The 22,825-nt window shown below is 47.9% G+C and overlaps 1 protein-coding gene across 2 annotated transcripts; it reads right to left on the reverse strand.

Annotated features, from left to right (window-relative positions):
• Positions 1-2,268: 2,268 nt before the first annotated feature.
• Positions 2,269-22,450, reverse strand: CYP24A1 (cytochrome P450 family 24 subfamily A member 1). 2 transcript variants are annotated; one of them, XM_040459716.1, is made up of 12 exons: positions 21,769-22,450; positions 21,358-21,548; positions 20,028-20,121; positions 17,924-18,020; positions 15,006-15,097; positions 14,191-14,302; positions 12,653-12,798; positions 8,481-8,647; positions 7,575-7,653; positions 6,673-6,870; positions 6,017-6,136; positions 2,269-3,703 (listed from the first exon to the last, which is right to left on the reverse strand). In XM_040459716.1, the coding sequence occupies exons 1-11, from the start codon at positions 22,024-22,026 to the stop codon at positions 6,026-6,028; spliced, it is 1,545 nt and encodes a 514-aa protein (XP_040315650.1). In that variant the 5' UTR covers positions 22,027-22,450; the 3' UTR covers positions 2,269-3,703; positions 6,017-6,025. The 2 variants fall into 2 exon arrangements, with proteins under 2 accessions (XP_040315650.1, XP_040315649.1); XM_040459715.1 differs by having other exon boundaries at positions 14,191-14,359.
• Between the last annotated feature and the right edge of the window lie 375 nt (positions 22,451-22,825).

Raw genomic sequence — 22,825 nt, forward strand, 5'->3', positions numbered from 1 at the left:
CACTGGGCTAGGCACACGTCAAATTTTCCCTTAGAGGAACACTTCTGTATGAGGTGTGTTAGCCTCCATTGAACAGCTGAGACCCACGGAGGTTAAGCAGATAACCCAAGTCACAGAGGTAGAAGATGGCACCTCTAGAATGGAAACCCAAGTGAGGCTAATAACCTAAGTCCATGTTTCTCCTCCTACACCAACATGGAGTCTACAGGACATGGGACACAGAGGTGTTGCCTCAGAGGGGAGGCACCCTGAGGATTTAGGTTCTCGGATCAAGCAAGCAAGGCCAAAATTGCCTAGAGTTACCTTCACCTCCCTAAAACCATCCCCAAGTTATATTGTAAAGACAAAGTATCGTCTCTTATCTGTCCACACAGCTCGCATTCCCTCCAGGGCTGGAAGACATTTCTGCTCTCTTAGCTGGAAACACCATGAAGTGGTTCGCTCATGTCTACGGTCTAGGTCATGTGAAAATGCACATCCTTGACTCCTCAGGCCGCATACAGGCCCAGAAGACACTCACACTTTGAGATGTGTATGAGAAATGGGACGGAAGCTGGGTCTCCAGGTCCAACCAGCTCCTCGTGGAGTGAGGTTCTTGGAATCACTTGTGTCGCCTGCTCTCCGTCGGTCCTCCACCCTGGGCATGGGTGGTCGAGTTTGCATGGGCCGAATGCGTGCGTGTGATGCAACTCCACTCGACCACCTGCGTATGAGTAATTACTCCATCAATAATCTGCCCGTCAGGCGGTCAGTGCCAGTGTGTGGAATCTCCACCACAAACGTCGAGGGAGTCCCTTCATCTCTCAGTTCTCTCCTTCCTTCCTCCCTTGTCTTCTCCTTCTCTCTTTTCTTCCCTCTTGCTCTCTCAGAAAATTATCTGGACACCACAAAGTGAGTGGACTGTCTTCTCCTTGGTGACATGAGCTGGTTTCTTAGAAACATCCACTAGGCTTTTGCTCAAGCTAAAGAATTGAGCCGGTCTTAAGGGAGACAGAACAGGCACTGAATGGCATGCATGACTGGTGACAATCTTAATACATCTGAGTTACATTTGCCCTGTGACCAGCACCAAACTCCACACTGACCACCGGGCCTCAGGGAAGAGGTCTTATGACTTGGCATGAATCCCATCAACAGGATGAATCTGGGCTTCTGCGGCTACTCTGTGTGGACACCACTAAGAGCTAGAGAGGACAGCCCCACGGTGCGGCCTGGGAGTTGTTCCCACGGATCAAACCAGCCATGCTGTGAGCTACAAGCCCAGAGCTCCCCAGAGGATCAGGAAGCTGGAACGTTCCCCAAGCTGCACTGCCTTCGGCTCCTTTTCCTACCCTGCTGCCCTCAGTCTCTCACAGTATCTTCTGGAATCACTTCCTTAATGAATCCCGATGCCAGGGTCAGCCTCTGGGGCATCTTAGTCGTCAAGGAAGACTTCCTCTAGGAAGCTTGAGCTGATCTCTGACTGGTGCGTAGGAGAAGAGCAGGCAAAGAATGTGCCAGGAGGGAAGATGGTAGGAGGAGGGACCGCAGGTGCAAAACCCTGTGGGCCGATAGTGTTGAAGGAATCAAAGAAACTGGCAGAAGCCAGTGTGGAGGGGTCCAGAGGCATCTGGGTGTGGGCGATGTGGGCTGGGGCCTGTGGTTCAGAGAGGCCAAATATGCCAGGACACTGACGTCTGGCTTAAGAAATTGGATCCTTTCATAGAAGCAATGGAACACCACAGAAGCAGGGATAAGACCAAATCAGGTTTGGGGTTTGAGGAGGCTAATACAGCCAGTGGACAAAGAACAGACTGGAGAGCGGCTGGGAGGGTCTGCAATCACCCGGAGGGAGGTGGTGGTTCAGATAGAACTAAATGGATTCAGGGTGCCTGGGTGGCTCAGCGGGTTGAGGGTCCGACTTCAGCTCAGGTCATGATCTCACGGTTTGTGAGTTAGAGCCTCGTGTCGATCTCTGTGCTGACAGCTCAGAGCCCGGAGCCTGCTTCAGATTCCGTGTCTCCCTCTTCTCGCCATGTGTGTGCTCTCTCTCTCTTTCAAAAATAAATAAACATTAAAAAAAAGAGAACTAGATGGACTTGAAAAATATTTAAGCAGCAAAAAATGGAAAACGATTTTGCCATTCAAATGATTATCTTTCTGTAAAACTGTTCTGGACGAGTCCAGCTGTTTGTAAGAGTAGATTTTGTGATCCGGGGCTTGTAAAATGGCCACACTGAGAAAATTTCCTAGTAAGACAACAGATGCAATGAAGAGGAAACATTTTTGGAATATTTGGAAACTTTTATTCTGATTTTCAGGGAGTGCAATGAAGATCTACAGATGAGATCTGATGACATGTGGATTTAGAATTCTACAAAATAATTTCACAGTAGGGAGAAAGCATACATCTATTTTAGTGATATGTGCATAATCATTCAAATGGAATGATATAAAAGTACACTTCTGAAATATCCTAAAAATATAACCTAAAAAGAGAAACCTATCAAATATACAGAAACATATAGTATGTTTTTAGGAAACGTAGTAGTAAATATATATAAAAATAAACCATACGTACAGATGTTTTTTCACAAAGTTTTGTAAGTATTGTATAAATCTCTATGCATTTTCCATTATGAAACTGTATTTTCTCAGGGAGTTGAAATCACATAACATGGCCGATACAGCAAATGTGTAACATATACACACTTTACTACTGTTCCATTCTATAGAGGGGAAAATTAAGGCATGATAAGTCACTGAATATTTTTAAACTGTGGCTGGACTTTGGGGAACACTGCTCTAAACCACAGATCCTAAATCAAATACCATATATATTTTTAAAAATGACATAAGCAAATTTCCATTACAGTATACACACATACACACTTTAAAAAACTGCTGATTCACTTCTTAATGCCATAGAGGAAATCCATTACCTAAATAAAGAATTTCAGAATCCTCTCACGAAATGATGCCACAGTATGTCAGTAAGGCATTCTTAGATAAGAGGTTCTGACTTCATCAAAGTACTTCTTAAAATAGAGTTCTTCTCTAATTTCCCAAGAATGCTGCAATTTCAAAACAGGAAAAATGCAGTTTCACGGAGACCCGGTAACCTTAACATTTAGTTTTGCTGACGTGATAAACAAGTATTTTCCCCAATATCACGTTAAGCAGAGTTACAATAAACGGACTGTCATTATTAACCCCAAGCCCCAGACAATTTAGCTTAACATCATGAAACGTAAACTCACTCTTGAGAAGTAAAGATCCAAGCGGTGTGAATTTGGAAGGGGGGGGGCAGAAACATGTCGTGACGTCTGCAGACTAATCTATTCATTCTCAGCCTCCCTGTCACGTCACGGTGAGATGCAAAAGAAAACGGGATCCTGAACAATTCTCTAAGCCAAGCCGGTGCGGACACGGGTTCGGAGTAAGCCAGCAGCATACCCTGTAGTGTCTTGTCTCCCAACACTCAGTCTGCTCTCCGGAGCCAGATACAATCTTATTAAATGCCATCGTCTACATAGTGCAGCTTCCGGAACAATTGTATCGAAGAAGGAGTAGAAGCGTCTAGATCCAGCTGTCCTTTGTGCACTGTTGCAGGCTCTAGCTTTTGCAGTTTGCTTTCCAGTAACGTAGAAGCCATAGGACCATTCTTGCAAGAGGGTAAAAATCGCTGCTGTTGGTCATGGTAAAAAAAAAAAAAAAAAAAATTCTGGAAAGTAAAGTAACCACCAATTATACATTAAAGGATTATAATTAGGATTACAATTAGGGGCGCCTGGTGGCGCAGTCGGTTAAGCGTCCGACTTCAGCCAGGTCACGATCTCGCGGTCCGTGAGTTCGAGCCCCGCGTCGGGCTCTGGGCTGATGGCTCGGAGCCTGGAGCCTGTTTCCGATTCTGTGTCTCCCTCTCTCTCTGCCCCTCCCCCGTTCATGCTCTGTCTCTCTCTGTCCCAAAAATAAATAAACGTTGAAAAAAAAATTAAAAAAAAAATAAAGGATTATAATTAAACGAGAGGAATTATTAGCGAAGAAATAAGTGTTCACACCAAAAATGCCAGGGGCTCGTGTCGAAGGTGTGGTTCTCTTATGATAAGTGTGCGTGTTGTCCTTGCTGAAGACTTGGGCGTTTCAAAATTAATCAAAAATTCCTTCGTTATCCTACTTGATTCCATTCTGTTGGGATGCTCGGAATGTGACAATTGTCTAATGCCAGACACCTGGGGGGAAATTTCATCTGCAAATGCATATTTCCCGCAATAATCCACCTGTCAGCAAACTCCCCTTCACTCGCAGTTAGCAAATTGCAGCCAGTTCTAGGTAAATCCCAGGAGAGGCTTTTGAGAGGGCAGAATGAGACTGAATAGTGGCATGTGATGCTAGAAAGCCTGATTTTGGAAGTGTCATCTTTCCCCGGAAGATGAGAGTAGAGATTTTTCAAGCTCAGTGTGTATCACCTTAATAGTTAAAAATGCATTGTATTGTGCATTAGGGAAAAATAGCTGAACTGAAACACTTATCATTTCATCAAGGAAATTATTGCCTGGGAAATAAGGCTAAAGTATACTATTAGGTGTTAATTTCAAGGAAACAATTAAGTAGTGATTAAATAAATAGTAGCTGGTACGTGCATATGGCCACAGTTGTGAAGGTGGTGAGAGAACAGGTATACAGTTGGAAAAGGCAGTGAATGGTACAATGCAGAAAAAGTGTTACACTGTATTTAATACAGGGTGGTAAATATATACACTTACATTCCAGGGTCTGGAAATCAAAGCCCTGTGGTCAAATAAGCATACCACCTGTATTTATAAATAAAGTTTTATTGGAACAGTCTCGGTAGGCAGAATAATAGCCCTGGGACAATGGCTATGCTCTCATCTCCAGAACCTGTGAATGCATGGCAAAAGGAACTTTGCAGATGAGATTATGTGTATGGACCTTGAGATGGGAAGATTATTTTGTTTTATTAATTTTTTGATGTTTACTCATTGTTGAGAAACAGAGAGATACAGAGTGTGGACGGGGGAGGGGCAGAGAGAGAAGGAGACAGAATCTGGAGCGGGCCCCAGGCTCTGAGCCGTCAGCACAGAACCCGATGTGGGGCTCGAACCCACAAACTGGGAGATCATGACCTGAGCTGAAGTCAGACACGCTTAACCGACTGAGCCACCCAGGCGCCCCTGGGAGGGGTTGCGGGGGAGGGGGGGGTGGTGGAGATTATTCTGAATGACAGAAGGAGGAGAGACTGGAAGCCTGGAGAGGGACTTGGCCGCTCTGACTAGCTCTGAAAATGGAGGAAGAGGCCATGAGCCAAGGAACATAGGTGCCTCGGAGCTGGGACCAGCTGCCCTCCACAAGCAGCAATAACCTGCCAAGAACCCAAATTAGCAAGAGAATGGATTCTCCCCTGGAACCTCTAGAAAGGAATCTAGATAGCCCTGTTAGTACCTTGACTTTAGCCTGGTAAGAGCTGGGTCGGATTTCTGACCCACAAATCTGTTCAGCGAATACATTTATTATTTAACACAAGCGTTAGCAATTTGTATTTCATTTGTTTTAGTAATTTGTAACGGCAGCAATAGAAAACGAACACAGCAGCCACACCTGTTTGTTGATGAATCCTGCGAGGCTGCTTCTGAGCTACAAGGCAGAGGGTTAAGGGGACGTGGGGGAGGCCTCGGGCCTGCAAAGCCTAAAATATCTGCCACCCGGCCCTTTACAGAAAAAGGTTGTCCACCCCTGCTATTCACACACGAAACCCATAACGGCAGCTTGTCTTTACTGAGCACATAGTTGATGCTAGGATTTCGGCTCAGTTGAGTATTTAGTATCATATCAACTTTCTAGTGAGATACAATTTCGGTCCCCACTTTACAAATGAAAAGAAAATGGACACGGAAAGGTTCGAAAACTACTCAAGGTCACCCAGCAAATCAGTGGTGAGCAGGGATTCAAAGCCAAGTGTGGTTGACCTCTGAGCTCAGCTCACTCGTCGGTCGTCCACAGCACCCCGGATGCTCACCTGAGGCTCTTACCGCTGGCGGAAAGCTATGGGGAGCTCCCGGCTGGGTACCAGAATACCCAGGTGCAGCATCTCTACGGGCTTGTCGTCCGTGGCCACGATGTCGTATTTGCGGACGATCTGGAACACACATGCACAGAAAAGGTAGCGCTACCCCTCTTCTCCTGGGTGGTGGAATAGCACAGAGCACAAATGCAGAAATCAGAGTGCAGGGGCTTCTGTCGGTTAACCATCCGACTTAGGCTCACAGCTCGTGAGTTCGAGCCCTGCGTCAGGCCCTGCACTGACAGCTCCGGGCCTGGAGCCTCCTTTTGATTCTGTGTCTCCCTCTCTCTCTGCCCCCCTCCTCTCAAGGATAAATAAACACAAGAAAAAACGAAAGAAAGAAAGAAAGAAAGAAAGAAAGAAAGAAAGAAAGAAAGAAAGAAGAAAAGAAAGAAATAAAAAAGAAAGAAGGAAGGAAAGAAAGAAAAAAGAAAGGAGGAAGGAAGGAAAGAAAGAAGGAAAGAAAGAAAGAAAGAAAGAAAGAAAGAAAGAAAGAAAAAAGAAAGAAAAAAGAAAGGAGGAAGGAAGGAAAGAAAGAAGCAAAGAAAGAAAGAAAGAAAGAAAAAAAAAAGAAAGGAAGAAAGAAACAAACAAACAAACCAGAGTTTTACCCAGCACAGAGCCAAGTGGAGCTGGAGCTCAGCCAGTCGGCGACCGATGCACATTCTCTTCCCAACACCAAACGGAAGATGCGCAAAAGGATTAATCTTTTTCTTCTCCTGAAGCCACCGTTCGGGCCTAAACTGACTGGAATCTTTAAAATTTTCTTCATTGGATCCCAACACCTGGGTATTGAGCATCAACACTGTCTAAAAACACACAGAAACATAAAAGCACTTAAAAATCACTAGAAGAGGGGCGCCTGGGTGACTCAGTCGGTTGGGCGGCCGACTTCGGCTCAGGTCACGATCTCGCGGTCCGTGAGTTCGAGCCCCGCGTCGGGCTCTGGGCTGATGGCTCAGAGCCTGGAGCCTGTTTCCGATGCTGTGTCTCCCTCTCTCTCTGCCCCTCCCCCGTTCATGCTCTGTCTCTCTCTGTCCCAAAAATAAATAAACGTTGAAAAAAAAATTTTTAAAAATCACTAGAAGAAAACACTTGAAGAACAAAATTTACAGAAGTGATCACCTTACAAATGTAAAAGCAACCCCCAAGTTTATAATATGGTGACTGGCAGACCGTGTTTAGTACTAGAAATGTACCAGGCGATAAACCGGTGAAGAACTTTAAAATGTTGCATCACATTCTCACCAACCCCAGGGGGTACGTTCCATTATTATCCCCATTTTACAGATGAGAAAGCTGAGGCTCAGAGGTTATGTAACTCACTCAAGGAGATACTTGAATCTAGGTCTCTGAGTCCCTGAAACATTCATCTTAACACCGTACGATGCAACAGGTCAACTACATCCTAAAATATACATATTTCCAAAATGAATGCTCTCCCAGGACAGGTGTTTATGGAGATCTGATGAAGTGTATCTTTCAAAGCGCTTCAAGAGCAAATGCTACTTACTCCTTTGGGTAAAGCATATTCACCCAGAACCGTAGCTTTGTCAAGAGTCCGGGTTGTAAATGGTACACTTGGGGTCAGCCTGAAAAAACAAAATTAAAGGTGTAAAGGTAAGCATAGACCCATTTCTAGATCAAGTGTCAAAGAAAATGCAGATTCTGGTTAAATCAATAATTCCTGCATAAGTTCGTACTCAAAAAGCGAGCGTGATCACAACTCTCGTAAAGTTCAGTCTCTTTCTTCCTGATATTTATACCTCCTGTTTGAACCCCTTGTTTTTATCGTGTTGGTTAACTCCCCAGTCACTGCTTAGTAGCTGTCAAAAGTGGTTTTCTGTTTCATTCTAGACTTCAAATGTGTGTTTTTTACGTGTCACGCTTCAGCTTGATTTGTCCTAGTGTTCTCCCGTCTGCCCTTCCTGAAGCGAAAGCTGTTTGTTTCTAATGCTGACACATTGTGAGTTTTGTTTTCCAGAAAGGGTGGAACCATAATTTTCACAGAACATTTTATAACAGAGGCTCAAAAACAAAGATGTCTCTTTGTCTTATCAAATAATAATATGGTTCCCTCGCTCAACCTCTTTTCATATCCTTCAATTATGCCCTGATCTTAATTAGTGCTTATAGCATTCATGAGATGATTATTATTATTATTATTGTTATTATTACTGATTTAAAGGAGAGGACACTGACTTTCCCGAATTTTAGTAGAATTTGCCCAAATGATTTAGGAAATGAGTAATAGAAAAAGAATATGGTCATATGATCTGAAGGCTCTTTTTTTTTTTGCAGTTTGACAAATGTTTCTGAATCAACTATGGGTGCTGTCTGTGGGTGCAGAGACCCTGACTGTGTATTTAAGAGAACGGCTTCCTAGAATATTCTTCTTGGCTTCTCCATGTATTCTCACCTCATGGATTCTTTCAGGCAGGCTTTTAAATATGGCATATTCCTCAAATCCTCTGCCCGTGGCATCTGATTCTCAGGCAATACACTCTGAATTTCTTTAAGAAGCTTTTGTTGCACCCGGGGATTACGGGATAAATTGTAGAGAATCCACATTAAGCTGTTTGCCGTCTGAAAGCCAAAGGGACATAAACTTGTAAACTTGAGTTTCTGCAAATAAACTGCCTTAAAACCGTTATGAGCTGAATACAAGCTGATGCCTAGCACCTTGCTTTGCAAATGCATTCATGACGCCTTTTCACGTGTCCCTATTCGCTGTGCAGTAAACAATACAGGATGTGAAAATTCAGATTTGTTTTATAAACTATGCCAATTAAGGATAGCTGGGGGAATCAAGGTAGACTCCTTAAATAATCAGCTGCATTGGGACACTTAAAATATAGTTTGATTCAGGGGCGCCTGGGTGGCGCAGTCGGTTAAGTGTCCGACTTCAGCCAGGTCACGATCTCGCGGTCCGTGAGTTCGAGCCCCGCGTCGGGCTCTGGGCTGACAGCTCAGAGTCTGGAGCCTGTTTCGAATTCTGTGTCTCCCTCTCTCTCTGCCCCTTCCCCGTTCATGCTCTGTCTCTCTCTGTCCCAAAAATAAATAAATGTTGAGGAAAAAAAATTAAAAAAAAATAAAATAAAATAAAATATAGTTTGATTCAAAAACTGTTTGAACACAAATGAACGCCTGTAGAACTGGTGAAAGGAAAGCAGGCTGGTAGGACTGTATCCACATCAATTTCCGGGTTGCGATAAGGTTTTATTGTTGTAAGATGTTACCACTGGTGGAAAGTCAGTGAAGGGTCCAAGGGACTCCTCTCTCTTTTTTCTTAGAACTGCATGTGAGGGGTGCCTGGGTGGCTCAGCTGGTTGAGCATCCGACTTCAGCTCAGGTCACGATCTCGCGGGTTCATGAGTTTGAGCCCCGCATAGGGCTCACTGCTGTGAGCCTGTCAGCACACAGCCTACCTCAAATCCTCTGTCCCCCTCTCTCTGCCCCTCCCCCACTTGCATTCTGCCCCCCCCAAAAAAAACAAAAAAAAAAAAAAAAAAAAAAGAACTGTATGTGAATCTATGATTATGTCAAAATAAGGAAAACGTTTAATTAAACATTTTTAAAATAGAAAATGGAGAGAAAACTTCAGTGGCGAGAGAGGGATGGGGATCCTAGCAGCTTTGCTAATGAGTCTTTTTTTCTTTTTAATTTTACAGTGCAAATGCACACGAAAAAATGCATTTCTGGAATTGAATCTGTGAAACCCAGAGTTTCAGCCACATGCACAGCACCCTTGCAGGAGGGGGCCAATAGCAAAATAAGAAATTCTAGCATCATGTTGAGTATTTCAAGGAACCAGCCACAGTTTCTGACACAGGCTCATGGTCCCTTAAGTGGAGGGCAGAAATAGCTGGGCAGAAATAGCCAGCATAGCTTTCAGCTTCATGATATTCACCACTGGTAGTCATATGTATTTGTTTTTAGGTCTTTATTTTATTTTTATTTTCTTACTTAACATAAGCCAAATATTCCTGTAAAAACGGTCATTGCAGACACGAAGATCTTCTGCCAATTGCATGTGCCACTCACATAAATGAGAAAAGTGCGAGACGATTCAGAGCCAATGGTATTTACTATTTTGGGAAGAAGATGCCTCCAAGGCAAACCTTCTTCATGGGAAGACCGGTGGCCTCAGATGCAAACAAACCCTGGCGGGCATTATTACAAGAGTCCAATTTACAAAACAGGAAGAGGGCGTAGCCACCAAATTAGATACACTTTCAAATTTCTCTGATTTTCCAAAAGTGACTTCCAGAATTGCCAGGACTAAAAAGGAAACATTTAACCATATCAGCGGGTCCCTTACCGCAAGTACCAAATAGAGTTTCCAGAAGACAAATGATTGTAGCTTTCGCCAAAGCCTTGTAAGACAGCCGGGGCCTTTTTGGGTAACTGCAGGGGCTGAATTGAGGGGGGAGGGCCCTGGGAGACCTCACAGGCCCTAAGTATCCCGGCCTGACCTCCGTGGAGGAGATGCATCACGTAGCTCATTTCCCTGCTTCCACTCTTCCTACGCGGAGTGCACCTTCCACCCCACCCGAGCCCTCTTTTCAAGACATAAATTCCATCAGGCTACTCCCCTGCTTATAATGCCCAGTGACATTTCCATCACAGGTGTCATAAAATCTGAATGGTTTATTAAGGCTGCTGGCTAACACGGCCCCTGGACTTCTGCAATGTCAACTTGACCACATTTGCCAGGTCTCCAGCTCCAATGTTTTTGCTGCTCCAGACCCTTTGCACATGCTATTTCCTCTACCAGGAGGACTCTTCCCCCAGATCCTCCCATGGCCGGCTCCCTGTCACCATGTCCGTTAGCTCCCGTATCACTTCCCCAGAGAGGGTACCCTGCCCTCCCCTTCTATCCCCTTACTCTGATGGTTTCCTCCATATCTCCTACCACTATTTGATAGGATCATATTTATTTATTTGTTTACATGTGTCTGGTTGGTCTTCCCTGCTAGTGGTTAAGTTCCATGAAGGCCAAGACCTTTGTCTCTGGTTCACGGTGTTCCTTCAAGCACCTAGAACAGCGCCTGGCCCAGAGCGGGCACTTGGTTTCTGTGGCCTTTCATCGATTCACCAAGTATTTGTTGAGCACCTACTATATGCTAAGTGCTGTTCTACATCCTGGGAATACAGCAGGTCCAAAACCAAGTCATTGCCCTTGGAGCTCACATTCCAGTTGAACACAAAAGATAAAGGGTGAGGCTTTACTTCTACCCCTTCATGGATCCTCTTAGGGTAAGTGACTCAGTATGAAAGTGAACTGAAATGAATTTCCCCCTTTCAAAGCCTTCTGGGGCATGAGGAGAAATTACAACTTTGCTGTTCCTCCTGAGGTAGAAACCCCTACGTTTTCTGTGGACAAGAGACACTAAAGAAACGGGAAATATGGAAAAGAAATGAAGTAGGACCCATTCTTCTTAGAGATTACAGGTGCATGAAACGTTGGATCACGAGGAATATTAATATGCATCCCGCCAGTGAGAGCTCAAAAAAATGGATCAAGGACAATCAAACCCACCTGGACATCTGTCAGTATGTGCATTTGGAGTCTGGCTGGATTTGGTACTCCCACGGCTATCAAGCACATGGGGACAGAATTTGGGCATTTAAAATTAGCTGTTTCGGGGCGCCTGGGTGGCGCAGTCGGTTCAGCGTCCGACTTCAACCAGGTCACGATCTCACGGTCCGTGAGTTCGAGCCCCGCGTCGGGCTCTGCGCTGATGGCTCAGAGCCTGGAGCCTGTTTCACATTCTGTGTCTCCCTCTCTCTCTGCCCCTTGCCCGTTCATGCTCTGTCTCTCTCTGTCCCAAAAATAAATAAACGTTGAAAAAAAAAATTAAAAAAAAAATAATAAAATAAAAAAAATAAATAAAATTAGCTGTTTCATGCAAGGTGAAACCAAGTTTCCCCTGACTCACTCTTTTTGAGCTTTAAATCAGAAAAAGTAGGGGTGTCTGGGTGGCTCAGTCGGTTAAGTGTCTCACCCTTGATTTCGGCTTGGGACATGATCTCAGCTCAGGTTCATGAGTTTGACCCTCATGCCGGGCTCTGCGCTGATAGCCTGGAGGGCGCTTGGGACCTTCTGTCCCACTGTTTCTGCCCCCCTCCCTCCAAATAAATACATGAACTTTATAAAAAGAAAAAATATTGGACTGGTAGAGAGCATTGCAATATTTTTAGAGTAACAACCACAATCAGGCACTTTGGGGTAACATTCGCAACCTTCAAGAATACGTTCAGTTTTTTAAAAAATCTAGATTATCAAAGAATAAGAAAAAGAAAAACCTAGATGACCTATCTTTCTATGGTGTGGAATTTTACTGCTTCTGAATTCCCAGAGAGTGTATGTATTTGTCACAGAGCGCACGGATTTTCTCCGCTATAGAGCACATGAATTCACCTCCCGTCACAAGTTTAAGGACGAAGGCTGTGCACTGGGTCTCGCGCACCCTTTTGCTAGACTAGTGCTCAGTTAATCCTTGTGGAATGAGAGAGTTGAATGCCTCTTTAAAATGCCTCACGAGAAGATTTTCTGGACCATTCAGCAAAGGAAAATCAAGCCCTTACCGTTTCTACTGCAGCCAGTTGGAGCTCTGTGACAGCCGCATACAGTTCTTTCCTGGAAAGCTGATTGTGGAGATAAATATCACAAAGGAAATCCTTGCTGGGCTGCTCAGAATAGTGCTCCAACCGGCTGTCGATGCAAGATTTGACTATTGGAGAAGAGAGGAGGGAAGGGAAGTGAGGTGAAGATTAGGATCGAGCGTGAGGGAACCCCAGCCGAAATCCCCCCATGACACCTTACAGGGCCTTTGCAGGGACACTGACAATGTGTCCAATGAGCTAATGTTGACTCATCGTTAAGTCGCCAAGGATTGATCGATGACCGCGTGAGCAGGGCTGGTCAAACCTTAAGATGCCCAAGAATCACCTGGGCATCTTCTTACAATGCAGATTTGGGATCAGGGGTCTGGGGCGGGCCTGGAAATCTGCATTTCTAACAAGCTCCCAGGTGCTGCTACAACCGTTAGCCTACAGGTCACAGTTTGAGTTTAAAAGCTTAGAGTGTGGAAGAGACCATCATGAGACAGAGGTGGGACTCGGGTCCACTCTCGGAATCAGAACTCGTACCCAGATCCAGGTGCCTAGCCACTTTGGTCACGAGTGCAGGTAGTGGGACTTGAGCTCCCAAATCTGGGCCATAGAGGAGGAGAGAACCATCCCCAGTGTAATCAAACACACACACACACACACACACACACACACTGCAGTGCCCGTGCATGCTGACGATAGTAGTAGAAACTTCTAACGTTTGTAAAGAACATTCTAGGCACGCGTCTCTCTCCCTTCAGTCTACCGTGCCAGCCAAGCCAGGATAATAATAATGGTGAGGTTGGCAACAGTAACAAGGGCCGTAAGCGGTGCAGCAGTTAGAGTCTGGGCTGTGGGAGCCCTTCTCTCTGGCTTCACACCCTGGCCAGAAAGTTAGTTCTTTATGTCTCAGTTCTGTCACTCAGGGCTAATAGGAGGACTTACCTTATAGGGGTTTTGGTGACGATTCAATGAGGATATGTTTATGTGTGTGTACAAAATATACAGCATGGTATGATAGGATACGGGACCTCCTACTGGTACATATTGGTAAGCACAGAGATACTCATTGAACAATATTCGGCATCAATATTCCCCTCATAATGTAGCAGAAACAGCTCGGACCCACGGGGTATTATGAGAAGCCAGGTCTTGACCGTATCTACACTAGACCTAGAAACAGTTGCAGTGAGGTAGGCATTGTTACTATTAGCCCATTTGAGACAAGACTACTGAGGAGGAAAGAGAGAGAGCACATGTGGTCAACCCACTACACCAGTGACAGACCTGGGTTTGCATCCACCTATCTGACTCCAAAGCTCCTGTTTTTAACTGCTTCGAGTTCCCAGAAACTGCAGAAAGCTGCCATGTGCCTTTTCCTTAGAATTTGTCTACACCGGGAAGATTCTAAACTCATGACTGCAAAGCCCATAAGAATCAGGAGGAGCAAATTCCATCGGGATCATTCCAGACCTTCCAGAGACAGGGATGCCCAGTGTGTGTGGCCCCATTACCTGATCGGAAGATGGTGTCCCAGGCCCGCGTGTGGGCCTGCCAGACCTTGGTATTGAGGCTCTTGTGCAGCTCAACCGGGGTCACCATCATCTTCCCAAACATGCTCATCATCTGTGGGGAACGCAACGCCTTTTCATTCTGGATTCCCCTGGTCTCGAAGACAACCGCCTCACCGGAAGAGGAGCGTTCTCCACACCCCGCACCCCCTGCTTCCAGAAAGGCAGGAACTCAAAGACCCCACTCCCCCCCACCCCCCAGGCCTCTCCCACCAACTCTGGGGGTGGAACCCTCCCCTGGGCCCCATAGCACATTGAAAACAATCTTTGGGACGATTTGCCATTGGATGTGCCCCTCTCTCGAAAATAAATAAACATTAAAAAAAATTGATTCTATGACCTAAATATTTTACACAAGAAGGAAAAAGGAAAACCATCACTTTCTTATTGACTTCAATTTCCAATAATTTCCAAACTTCAGCCATTTCTATACAAGCTTCACAGTATCTCTATAACCCCCTGTGACCTAAGGATTCAAAAATTTTACATCTGAAAAACGTCAGACTCTTTTTGAAATAGGACTCCCACCAACTGACCTTCAACTGAAACACCTACTTAAACTTGCCTAAACCATGATGTAGCATGCTTCCGGGTTCATGACCATCCATGCCCATCCATCCATGAAAACACATAACACCTTGAAATTAACACTTGACTACGGTGACAAAATAACGTGTGTGTGCTACTCCTGGGGAAACACGACATGTTTGTGAAATTCTGCAAATCAGGAAAATTGTGCTCCTCAAGGTGATGCTTACTGTTTTGATGGCCGTGATGAAGTTCAAAGCTTCATCTCCTGCATTCTTCTGAAGGAGTCCAAATCTCTTCTCATAGAGCACAAGGCAGATGCCTGTTATTTAAAAACAACCAACAGTCACACAATTGCAACAATACTGGGGTCTCCAAGTAGCTGGCTACTGAAGGCATGATTCCGTCTTTTGTAAAAGTGAGGGCTTTTCAAAGAACAGAGGAAAGGTAGAAAGTCTGGGAGAAAGGGGCATGACGATACTTTTCCCACTTTCCAGAAGCTGTCTCCACGCCCCATGACCCAACCCCTGCAGAACCTCCTGGTCAGAAATGCCGTGGTGAAAACGTAACCATTTTTATACACGAATGAATCTGTCCTTCAATGTCTGGCTTTTGTCAGAGTTTGTCCCGGATACCATGCAGAGTAGTCATTGTTCACGGCCTACCCGTACTCACTCTTCCCCATTTCTTTCCTAAGAGAACCCCGATTTTATTTAGGGTGTCAACATATCAGTCCTCGGGAAACAATCTGGATTGATCTAAGACCCTGGTGTCAATCACGTTCCCTGACTTCCCGGGCTTGGGCTTCCGGTAGCAGCCTGAGAAGCCAACAGGCGTGACCAAGGAGGCTTACAGGAAATACTTTCACTTTCTTGATAAAAGGAGCAAGTGCGTTTGGCTTAACTCTTCCCTCTTTCCTTCCTCTTTTTGCCTAGAAGGCAGAGGGGAGACCAGGAGAGGCAGTAGCCATTTTGCAACAGGCCAATAAGGATGGATGAACAAGGGGCGCCTGGGGGGCTCCGTCGGTTGAGCGTCCGACTTCGTCTCAGGTCATGATCTCACGGTTCGTGGGTTCGAGCCCCGCTTCAGGCTCTGGGCTGACAGCTCGGAGCCTGGAGCCTGCTTCCGATTCTGTGTCTCCCTCTCTCTCTGCCCCTCCCCTGCTCACCCTCTGTCTCTCTCTGTCTCAAAAATAAATTAAAAAAACATTAAAAAAGAAAAAGGATGGATGAACAAAAAGATAGAAAGGGTCCCCAGTGACATCAGTTGTGTGCCGGCCGTGGACTGCCTTCCTCGAGACTTCTCATAACGCTAGACAATAATTCTTAAACCACCATGGTCACATCTTCTTTGACTTGCAAAGACATGCATTTGATACTCCTTCATTTGGGTATTTCCAGTGGACAGTTTCCAAAAGATACACTCCCTTTCCTCCTCTGTAATCATCCCTTCACTTTTTCCTGTCCTCGTCCCCTTAACACCTTCTGCGGGTTTCTTCTTTGCATGGCGTTTTCTAATGTGCTAACATAGTCGGGTGGGCTGTAGCTTTAAAGCAAGGCTCAGAGGCGCCTGGGTGGCTCCGTCGGTTGAGCATCCGACTTCGGCTCAGGTCATGATCTCACGGTTCGTGGGTTCGAGCCCCACGTCAGTCTCTGTGCGGACGGCTCAGAGCCCGGAGCCTGTTTCGGACTCTGTGTCTCCTTCTCTCTCTGCCCCTCCCCCACTCACGCTTTGTCTCACTCTGTTTCTCAAAAATAAATAAATGTAAACAAAAAAATTTAAAGTGAGGCTGAGCTGATGGGGGAGACAGGTCACGACAAAAGCCTGCCTCCCGGGGTGCCCTCTCCGATCCCTCACAGTAGCATCCAGAGCGATCCTTCCAGCACATCAGCCCAAGCCCCCCTCTGCTAGAAACGCTTCGTAGAACATCACTTCCAGGTGCCCCCGTGCTGAAAACCGAATTCCCATCCCTGGTTCACAGGGGTCGGCTGCTGCCTTCCTCCCATCCTCTGCCCTCGCAGTGCCCCTCCCTTGCAGGACACGCTCCCGTCATTCTGAACGCCTTCCTGTTCTTTCTTTGCTCCTTCATTCACCTTCACCTGGTGAATTCCTACTCATCTTCCAGGACTTAGCTGATACGGCACCAGGGCCATGACCAACCTCAGCTGATGCAGCCCTTCGGATTCTCCCACAGCCTTGAACTTCCTCGGTCAGGTGCCTGCCCACTCTATGAAAAGTGTTTCCTTGCCTCTCGCCCCTGGGCAGCTTCCTGGGCCAGGCAGAGCCCTGTTTGCTATTCCCTGAGGGTTCCCTGAAGAAAGGGATCATCCCCAGCTTCTATTTGGAACCCTCCATGGCTCACCATCAGACTTGAACTAAAAGCCCGCGTGCTGGCTGAGACCTCCTCCGGCCCCTGGCTTGGTTCTCCTCAGCTCCTCCTCCCCTTCCCCCACCCACCCACCCACTCAGAGCCTCGGATGAATCGCCCATGCTTCCTCCTCAGGGGGATGTGCCCTTCCTGTCTCCACAGACTGGAATAATCTTCCCACAGATGCCCTGTGACTTGTTCTTTTAGGTGTCACCTCGACTGTCTCCTAAACCAAAGCAGACTTGCCTCCTCTGGGCACTACCGTTCTTCATCGCATACCTTACCTTACCTCTTGGCAAAGTATATAATAAAGTGTGTTTACTTGTTGGGTGTCACCCCTACCAGACCCTAAGCTCCACAGGAGCCCAGTCATCGCCTGTTTTGTTCGCTGCTCTATCTCTAGGACTGAACACGGTGCCGGGCACATAGCAGGTGTTCAATAAATATTTGTTGAATGACTGTACGAACAACCTATAGTGCAAAGCATAACTTAAGTGCCCGAAAGCACAAAAGACTGTGCAGGTGGCCCTTCTTTGTCAGCAACAGTACGTGGTTATAGAGGAACTATCCTCAGAGCCACGTTTTAGCCTCAAAATCCCTTGGAAAATCAAACGAACAAGACGGCGAAGGCAACTTACTTTCGTTTTTTAAGTAGGCTTGGCACCCAGTGCAGAGCCCAACTCGGGGCTTGAACTCACAACCCTGAGATCAAGAACTAGGTGGAGATTAAGAGTCAGCCGCCTAACCGCCTGGGCCACCCAGGTACCCTGACAAACTTACTTTCAAATGACCATTTGTTCAGTTCGCTGTATAAGCCTTCAATGCGGCCTCTCTCATCACAGAGCTCATCTATTCTACCCATAAAATCAGCCAAGACCTTAAAGGAAAGAAACCACAAAAGACACATTTCAGTCATTAAAGGAAAACAAAAGGTTAAAAGCTCAGTACGCTGACTTCGGGGTTTGCTACCTTGTATATTCACTGCTTATAACGTTATTCATTATGAAGCAACACTAACTGCATATTCTCCTGCGGGGGCTCACCTCCTGCCCTAACAACCTCGTCCTGGGTTATTTTCTCAGCTTTTCCCGCAACCACCCAAAATCTTAGGTTTCAGCTCTTGATCTAAATTTAAGAAAAGGAAAACATTTCTTCTAATCAGATTCAACCAAGTTGTCACAACACCCCAAGCCCTATGAGGTTTGCTGCCTCCATACCTGGGCTAGCAAATATCTCCTTACTAGCTGGCGTCATGTTAAGCATTTTGAACTTGGGACCAGAAAAATCTGCAAATTCTAGACACAGCTCCTTTGCTAAATAGCTCTGTGACCTGGGACATGTTATGTAAGAGCTCTAGATGCCAGTGGCCAAAATCAGGATTTTTTTTAAGTGTTTATTTATTCATTTCTGAGAAAGAGAGAGAGAGAGAACAAGAAGGAGAGGGGGAGAGAGAGAGAGAGAGAGAGAGAGAGAGGGGAACAGAGGATCCAAAGCAGGCTCTGCACTGACAGCAGAGAGCTCCATGTGGGGCTTGCACTCCCAAACCGTGAGATCATGACCTGAGCCCAAGCTGGACACTTAACAGACTGAGCCACCCAGGCACCCCCCAAATCAGGGTTTTTGATGGCTAAAGCCTCACATTTTACAAGGCTTGTATAGTACCAAGCAGTGCCTGAAGCGTGCTACGTTAGCGGATCCCCACAACTCTGTGAGGTAGGAAATACCATCTTCCTTCCATTTCCCGCAGAAACAGACAAGAGAATGGGCTTCGAGTGAGGCTAAGGCACTCGCCCTTGGACACGTGGCTGCAAAGTGGCCATGCTGGGGCCTGGAACAAGGTATGTGTGAGTACAAAGCCCACCCACGGGCATTGTGAATTTGTCCACTTAGTGCACTAAAAAGTACTTTGCATTTGTTTCCCCCCCAAAATCCAGAAATTTCTCATCAACATATGGAATTTTCACCACTTAACCAAAAAATGATAATAATGGTAAAATCTGGAGCCACTAGGTCCGCCTCCCCATGTGACAGTCATTTGCTGGAATGGGGCAGCTGTCGCTCCTAGAAAGGGCATGCCCTATCCTGTTTGCAAAAATCCCTGCTGGGCCTTCCTTATACATTTATATTCATTACCTGGTCCCTGAAACCTCCTGGGTTGGCACTCTTGCACCTATATGATCCTTTCTGGGTCCAAGTTCAGTTCCAAATAAACACCCAAAGTGAACAGGAGTAAAGAGATTACTGTATGCTTAAATCCCTCCCTCTTTGGCCCTTGTTAACTAAAGGACAATGTCTAAATGCCTTATCATGGTACAAAAACATTGTTAAGAGCTGCCCTCTGTCCAGCATCATTGCACAGACAGCCTCACCTCTGCTGCACTGAACGTACTATTTCCTGAACACATCATGTCATCTGACTATTTTCAGGAGGCTATTCTTTCTGCCTGAACGCCTTTCTACACTTGCTCTGGCTTGAAGACTCCTACTCATCCTGCAAAACCCAGCTTAAATGGCACGACCTAGGAATTTTATAAGCATTATCTCATTTAATCCTGCGAGGCCCAGTTTATAGAGCGGGAGAGTGAAGCTTAGGGAAGTTAAGGGTATAGTCAGTTTACAGGGCCAGAGGGTGGAGGGCTGAGGTTCAAATCCAAGACCGGAACACCAGTCTCTGCTTGTCATCGTTCTCTCACTGAGATGTTACTTTGCACAAGAGGGAAGGAAGGAGGAGTAAGGTTTTGGGGGAGAAGGAAGTAGACAGCAAGGAGTAAAGGGAGACCCCTGAACCATCCAAACCGCCTGTACTTTGTAGCTATGACTTAAAGTTCCATAGACATCTCTCCCTCCCCAGGAGGCCCAGGGAAGCTGCCCCCAGCCTGCAAACCTCATTGATTTTGTTGTCCAGCTTCATAATTTCCACTGGTTTCATTAGTTTCTTCTGGAAGGCACTCCGAACTCTCTGCCAGTCTTCTCCTTCCCTGGGAGAGAAGCAAAATTCTACGTAGAGCAAATTGCAAAGAAAAGAAGGGAGCAGCAAAGGCACCTCCAGCGCTGGAATTGTGTGAACTAAACAATCAAATGAGCACTGAGACTCCTGCTAAGAACTATCCAAAGAATATGCACATTGGAACACTGGGGGCTGGTTTCACAACGGGGTGAAAAAGCACCTCTCCTCTCCGCCTAAGATTACACCAGAAAGGTGAAGTCCAGATAATATGGGCTCGGGCCTTTTGAGGTGCCCTTGCGGGGTTGATTTGGGAGGCCAGGTACCTCAATTCTCAGCAGTAAGAGTAGGTACCTGAACATTCCCTTCGCCAGCAACCCAGATCTGTTTGAGAACAACGTTGTCTTCTCCTAGTCACTGACTCGGGTTGAAAGTCACATTCCTGGGTGGCTCAGTCACTTAAGCGACCCGCTCTCGACTTCAGCTCAGGTCATGATCTCATGGTTTGTGAGTTTGAGCCCGGCATCAGGCTCCATGCTGGTGGTGTGGAGTCTGCTTGGGATTCTCTCTCCGTCTCTCTCATTCTTATCATCCACCTTCTTCCCTCATCCCAGAGCAGACGGCACAGCCTCTGATGCACCACGCATAACTATGGCTTTTAATTCCAGTAAATATATTATCCTCCAAAATACAAGTATTAGGCATTAAAAAAAAAAAAAAAACCCAAACGCGCTAACCTGTTAAATGCTAACAATTAAAAGCAGAGGAACCTCACCACATTATGGCCTTTACTTACCTACAGTGCAACCCTGACGTCCCTGAACCTCACCTTTCTGACTAGACCTGGGTCATAACCCCCCATTCCCCTCCAGAAAAAAAAAAAAAAAAAAAAAAAAGGTAACTGTCAAAAGCCAAAGAAGTCAATTTCTGGCGTTTGAGCTCAGAGAAGGTGAATACAGAGAACTGTAAGGGATAATTTTGTATAGACTAGGTTGGCCTGGCACGGTGACTTCACGACCTCGTCCGGCCCCAAAGTCTGAACCCCGCTATTTGTAGAACCCTTCTGGGCTTTCTTGGACGGAAAGGCATGGCCCTGCCCAGTTGCCAGAGACGACGCAGGTGTTGGGCGCGCAGTACAGTTGCGTGCAACCCGTTCTGATCCAGGCAGGAGTTGGAGACTGCGCCTGGTGGGGGCTTTCGTGTCCCGCTGCGTAGGAAGGGGACCCTGCGGAGAACCCCCTCCCAGCTTCCAGCCGCCGCCCGGACTCACAGGATCAGCAGCCCGTAGCCCTCCCGGCGGTAGTCCCGATAGGCTTTCCAGGGCTTGATCTCCAGCCGCTGGGGGTACGCGCTCTCCGTGCGGTACAGCGCTTCCAGCAGGCACGGCGAGCCCAGGTGCACCGAGTCGAAGGAACCCAACTTCATGCGGAAAATCTTGCCGTATTTCCGGTGGTACTCGGCCTGCAGCGGAGGTCAGGGCCGGGTCAGCGCGCGTCCCCCCCCCCCCCCCCCCAGAGCAGTCCCGGGAGCGCATCTCTCTCCTCCCGCCTCCTTCCTCCCGGGGCCCCCGCCGCTGCCGCGACGCCGGAGCGCCCCGTGCGCCCCGGCCGCGCGTCTCGCGGAGGGTTTGGGGCGCGGGGCAGAGAGGGGAGAGGGAATTGGGACCCGACGAGGCATTTACCAGCGTGTCGTGCTGTTTCTTGAGGCCCCCTTTCCAGAGAATCTCCGGCAGGCTGCCCAGCAGCGGCCAGTTGGTGGGACCCGGCAGGGCGGCCGCGTCCTGCGCCTCGCCGCGTTCCATCACCGGGCATAGGGGCACCTCCCGCGGCCGAGGGGGCGCGCACGCCGCAGACGCCACGGCTCTGGGGGGCTGCCCCGGGTGGCGCAGCTGTTGGAGGAAGGCGGCAAGGGAGCGGCTCTTGCCGATGGGGGAGCTCATGGCAGAGGGGGACACCTGGGGCGTGGGAACGCGCGGGGACCGGAAAGCACGACTTTGTTAAAGAGGCGCGAGCGGGATCTGTGGGGGGGGGGGGGGGGGCGGCCGTGTCGGGGGGAGAAGGGAGAAGAGGGCCAGCAGGTGTGACCGCAGGGGGCGGTGGAGGAAAGGGGAGCAGAGAGGACCGCGGCAAGGATGCTCGGCGCTGCAGGGTGCGGCAGCCTCAGGGCGCGGGGACCCGCTGGAGGAGTGCCTCCGGGGGCCGGGTGTCTCTTGGAAGGGGAAAGGAAGGGATGTGGGTCCGCCCGTGGGGCTGCGAGGCTGACTTCCAGGTCCGGAGCCGCGGAGTGGAGGTGTCAATGAGGACAGAGGGATGCTGCGCGGCGCCGCGCTGTCCTCCTGTCCCTCTCCACGCTCCATGCCCAGGGACCACGTATTTATGGACACAGGGCAGGCCCCGGGTGGCCAATCAGCAGGCTGGGTAGGGCGCAGTGGGCCCCGGCTGGCCTGGCCCGGAGGGACGCGGGACCCGGGGGGGTGGGGAGGGGGCGGAGGGCAGGGCTGGGGGTGGAAATAGGATGGAGTCAGCGAGGTGAGCGAGGGCGCCCGGGCCTCGGGTGGCGGGTACGCTGCTCTCCGGGCGGGAGCGCGGCCGACTCCGCCCGGAGTTCACCGGGTGTGCGCCCGGCGCGCCTCCCCGCCCTGACCCGGCGGGCAGGAGCCGGCAGTGGCGGCCGCGGCTGCAGCCCCGCGCTTGCACAATCGCGCTCCGGGCGGGCGAGGTCTCCGAGGGCGGCCCCGG

This window comes from Herpailurus yagouaroundi, unplaced genomic scaffold (assembly GCF_014898765.1).
Source record: "Herpailurus yagouaroundi ecotype Mexico unplaced genomic scaffold, PumYag 246, whole genome shotgun sequence".
Lineage (NCBI taxonomy): Eukaryota > Metazoa > Chordata > Mammalia > Carnivora > Felidae > Herpailurus > Herpailurus yagouaroundi.

Excerpts from the sequence above, each read along its gene's own strand:
- CYP24A1 (XM_040459715.1), bottom strand. The coding sequence starts at position 22,026 with ATGAGCTCCCCCATCGGCAAGAGCCGCTCCCTTGCCGCCTTCCTCCAA. Across the intron at positions 12,799-14,190 it reads GGACACCATCTTCCGATCAG|TCAAATCTTGCATCGACAGC; the intron begins GTAATGGGGCCA and ends CTTCTCCAATAG. Across the intron at positions 7,654-8,480 it reads TGCCTGAAAGAATCCATGAG|GCTGACCCCAAGTGTACCAT; the intron begins GTGAGAATACAT and ends TTGTTTTTTCAG.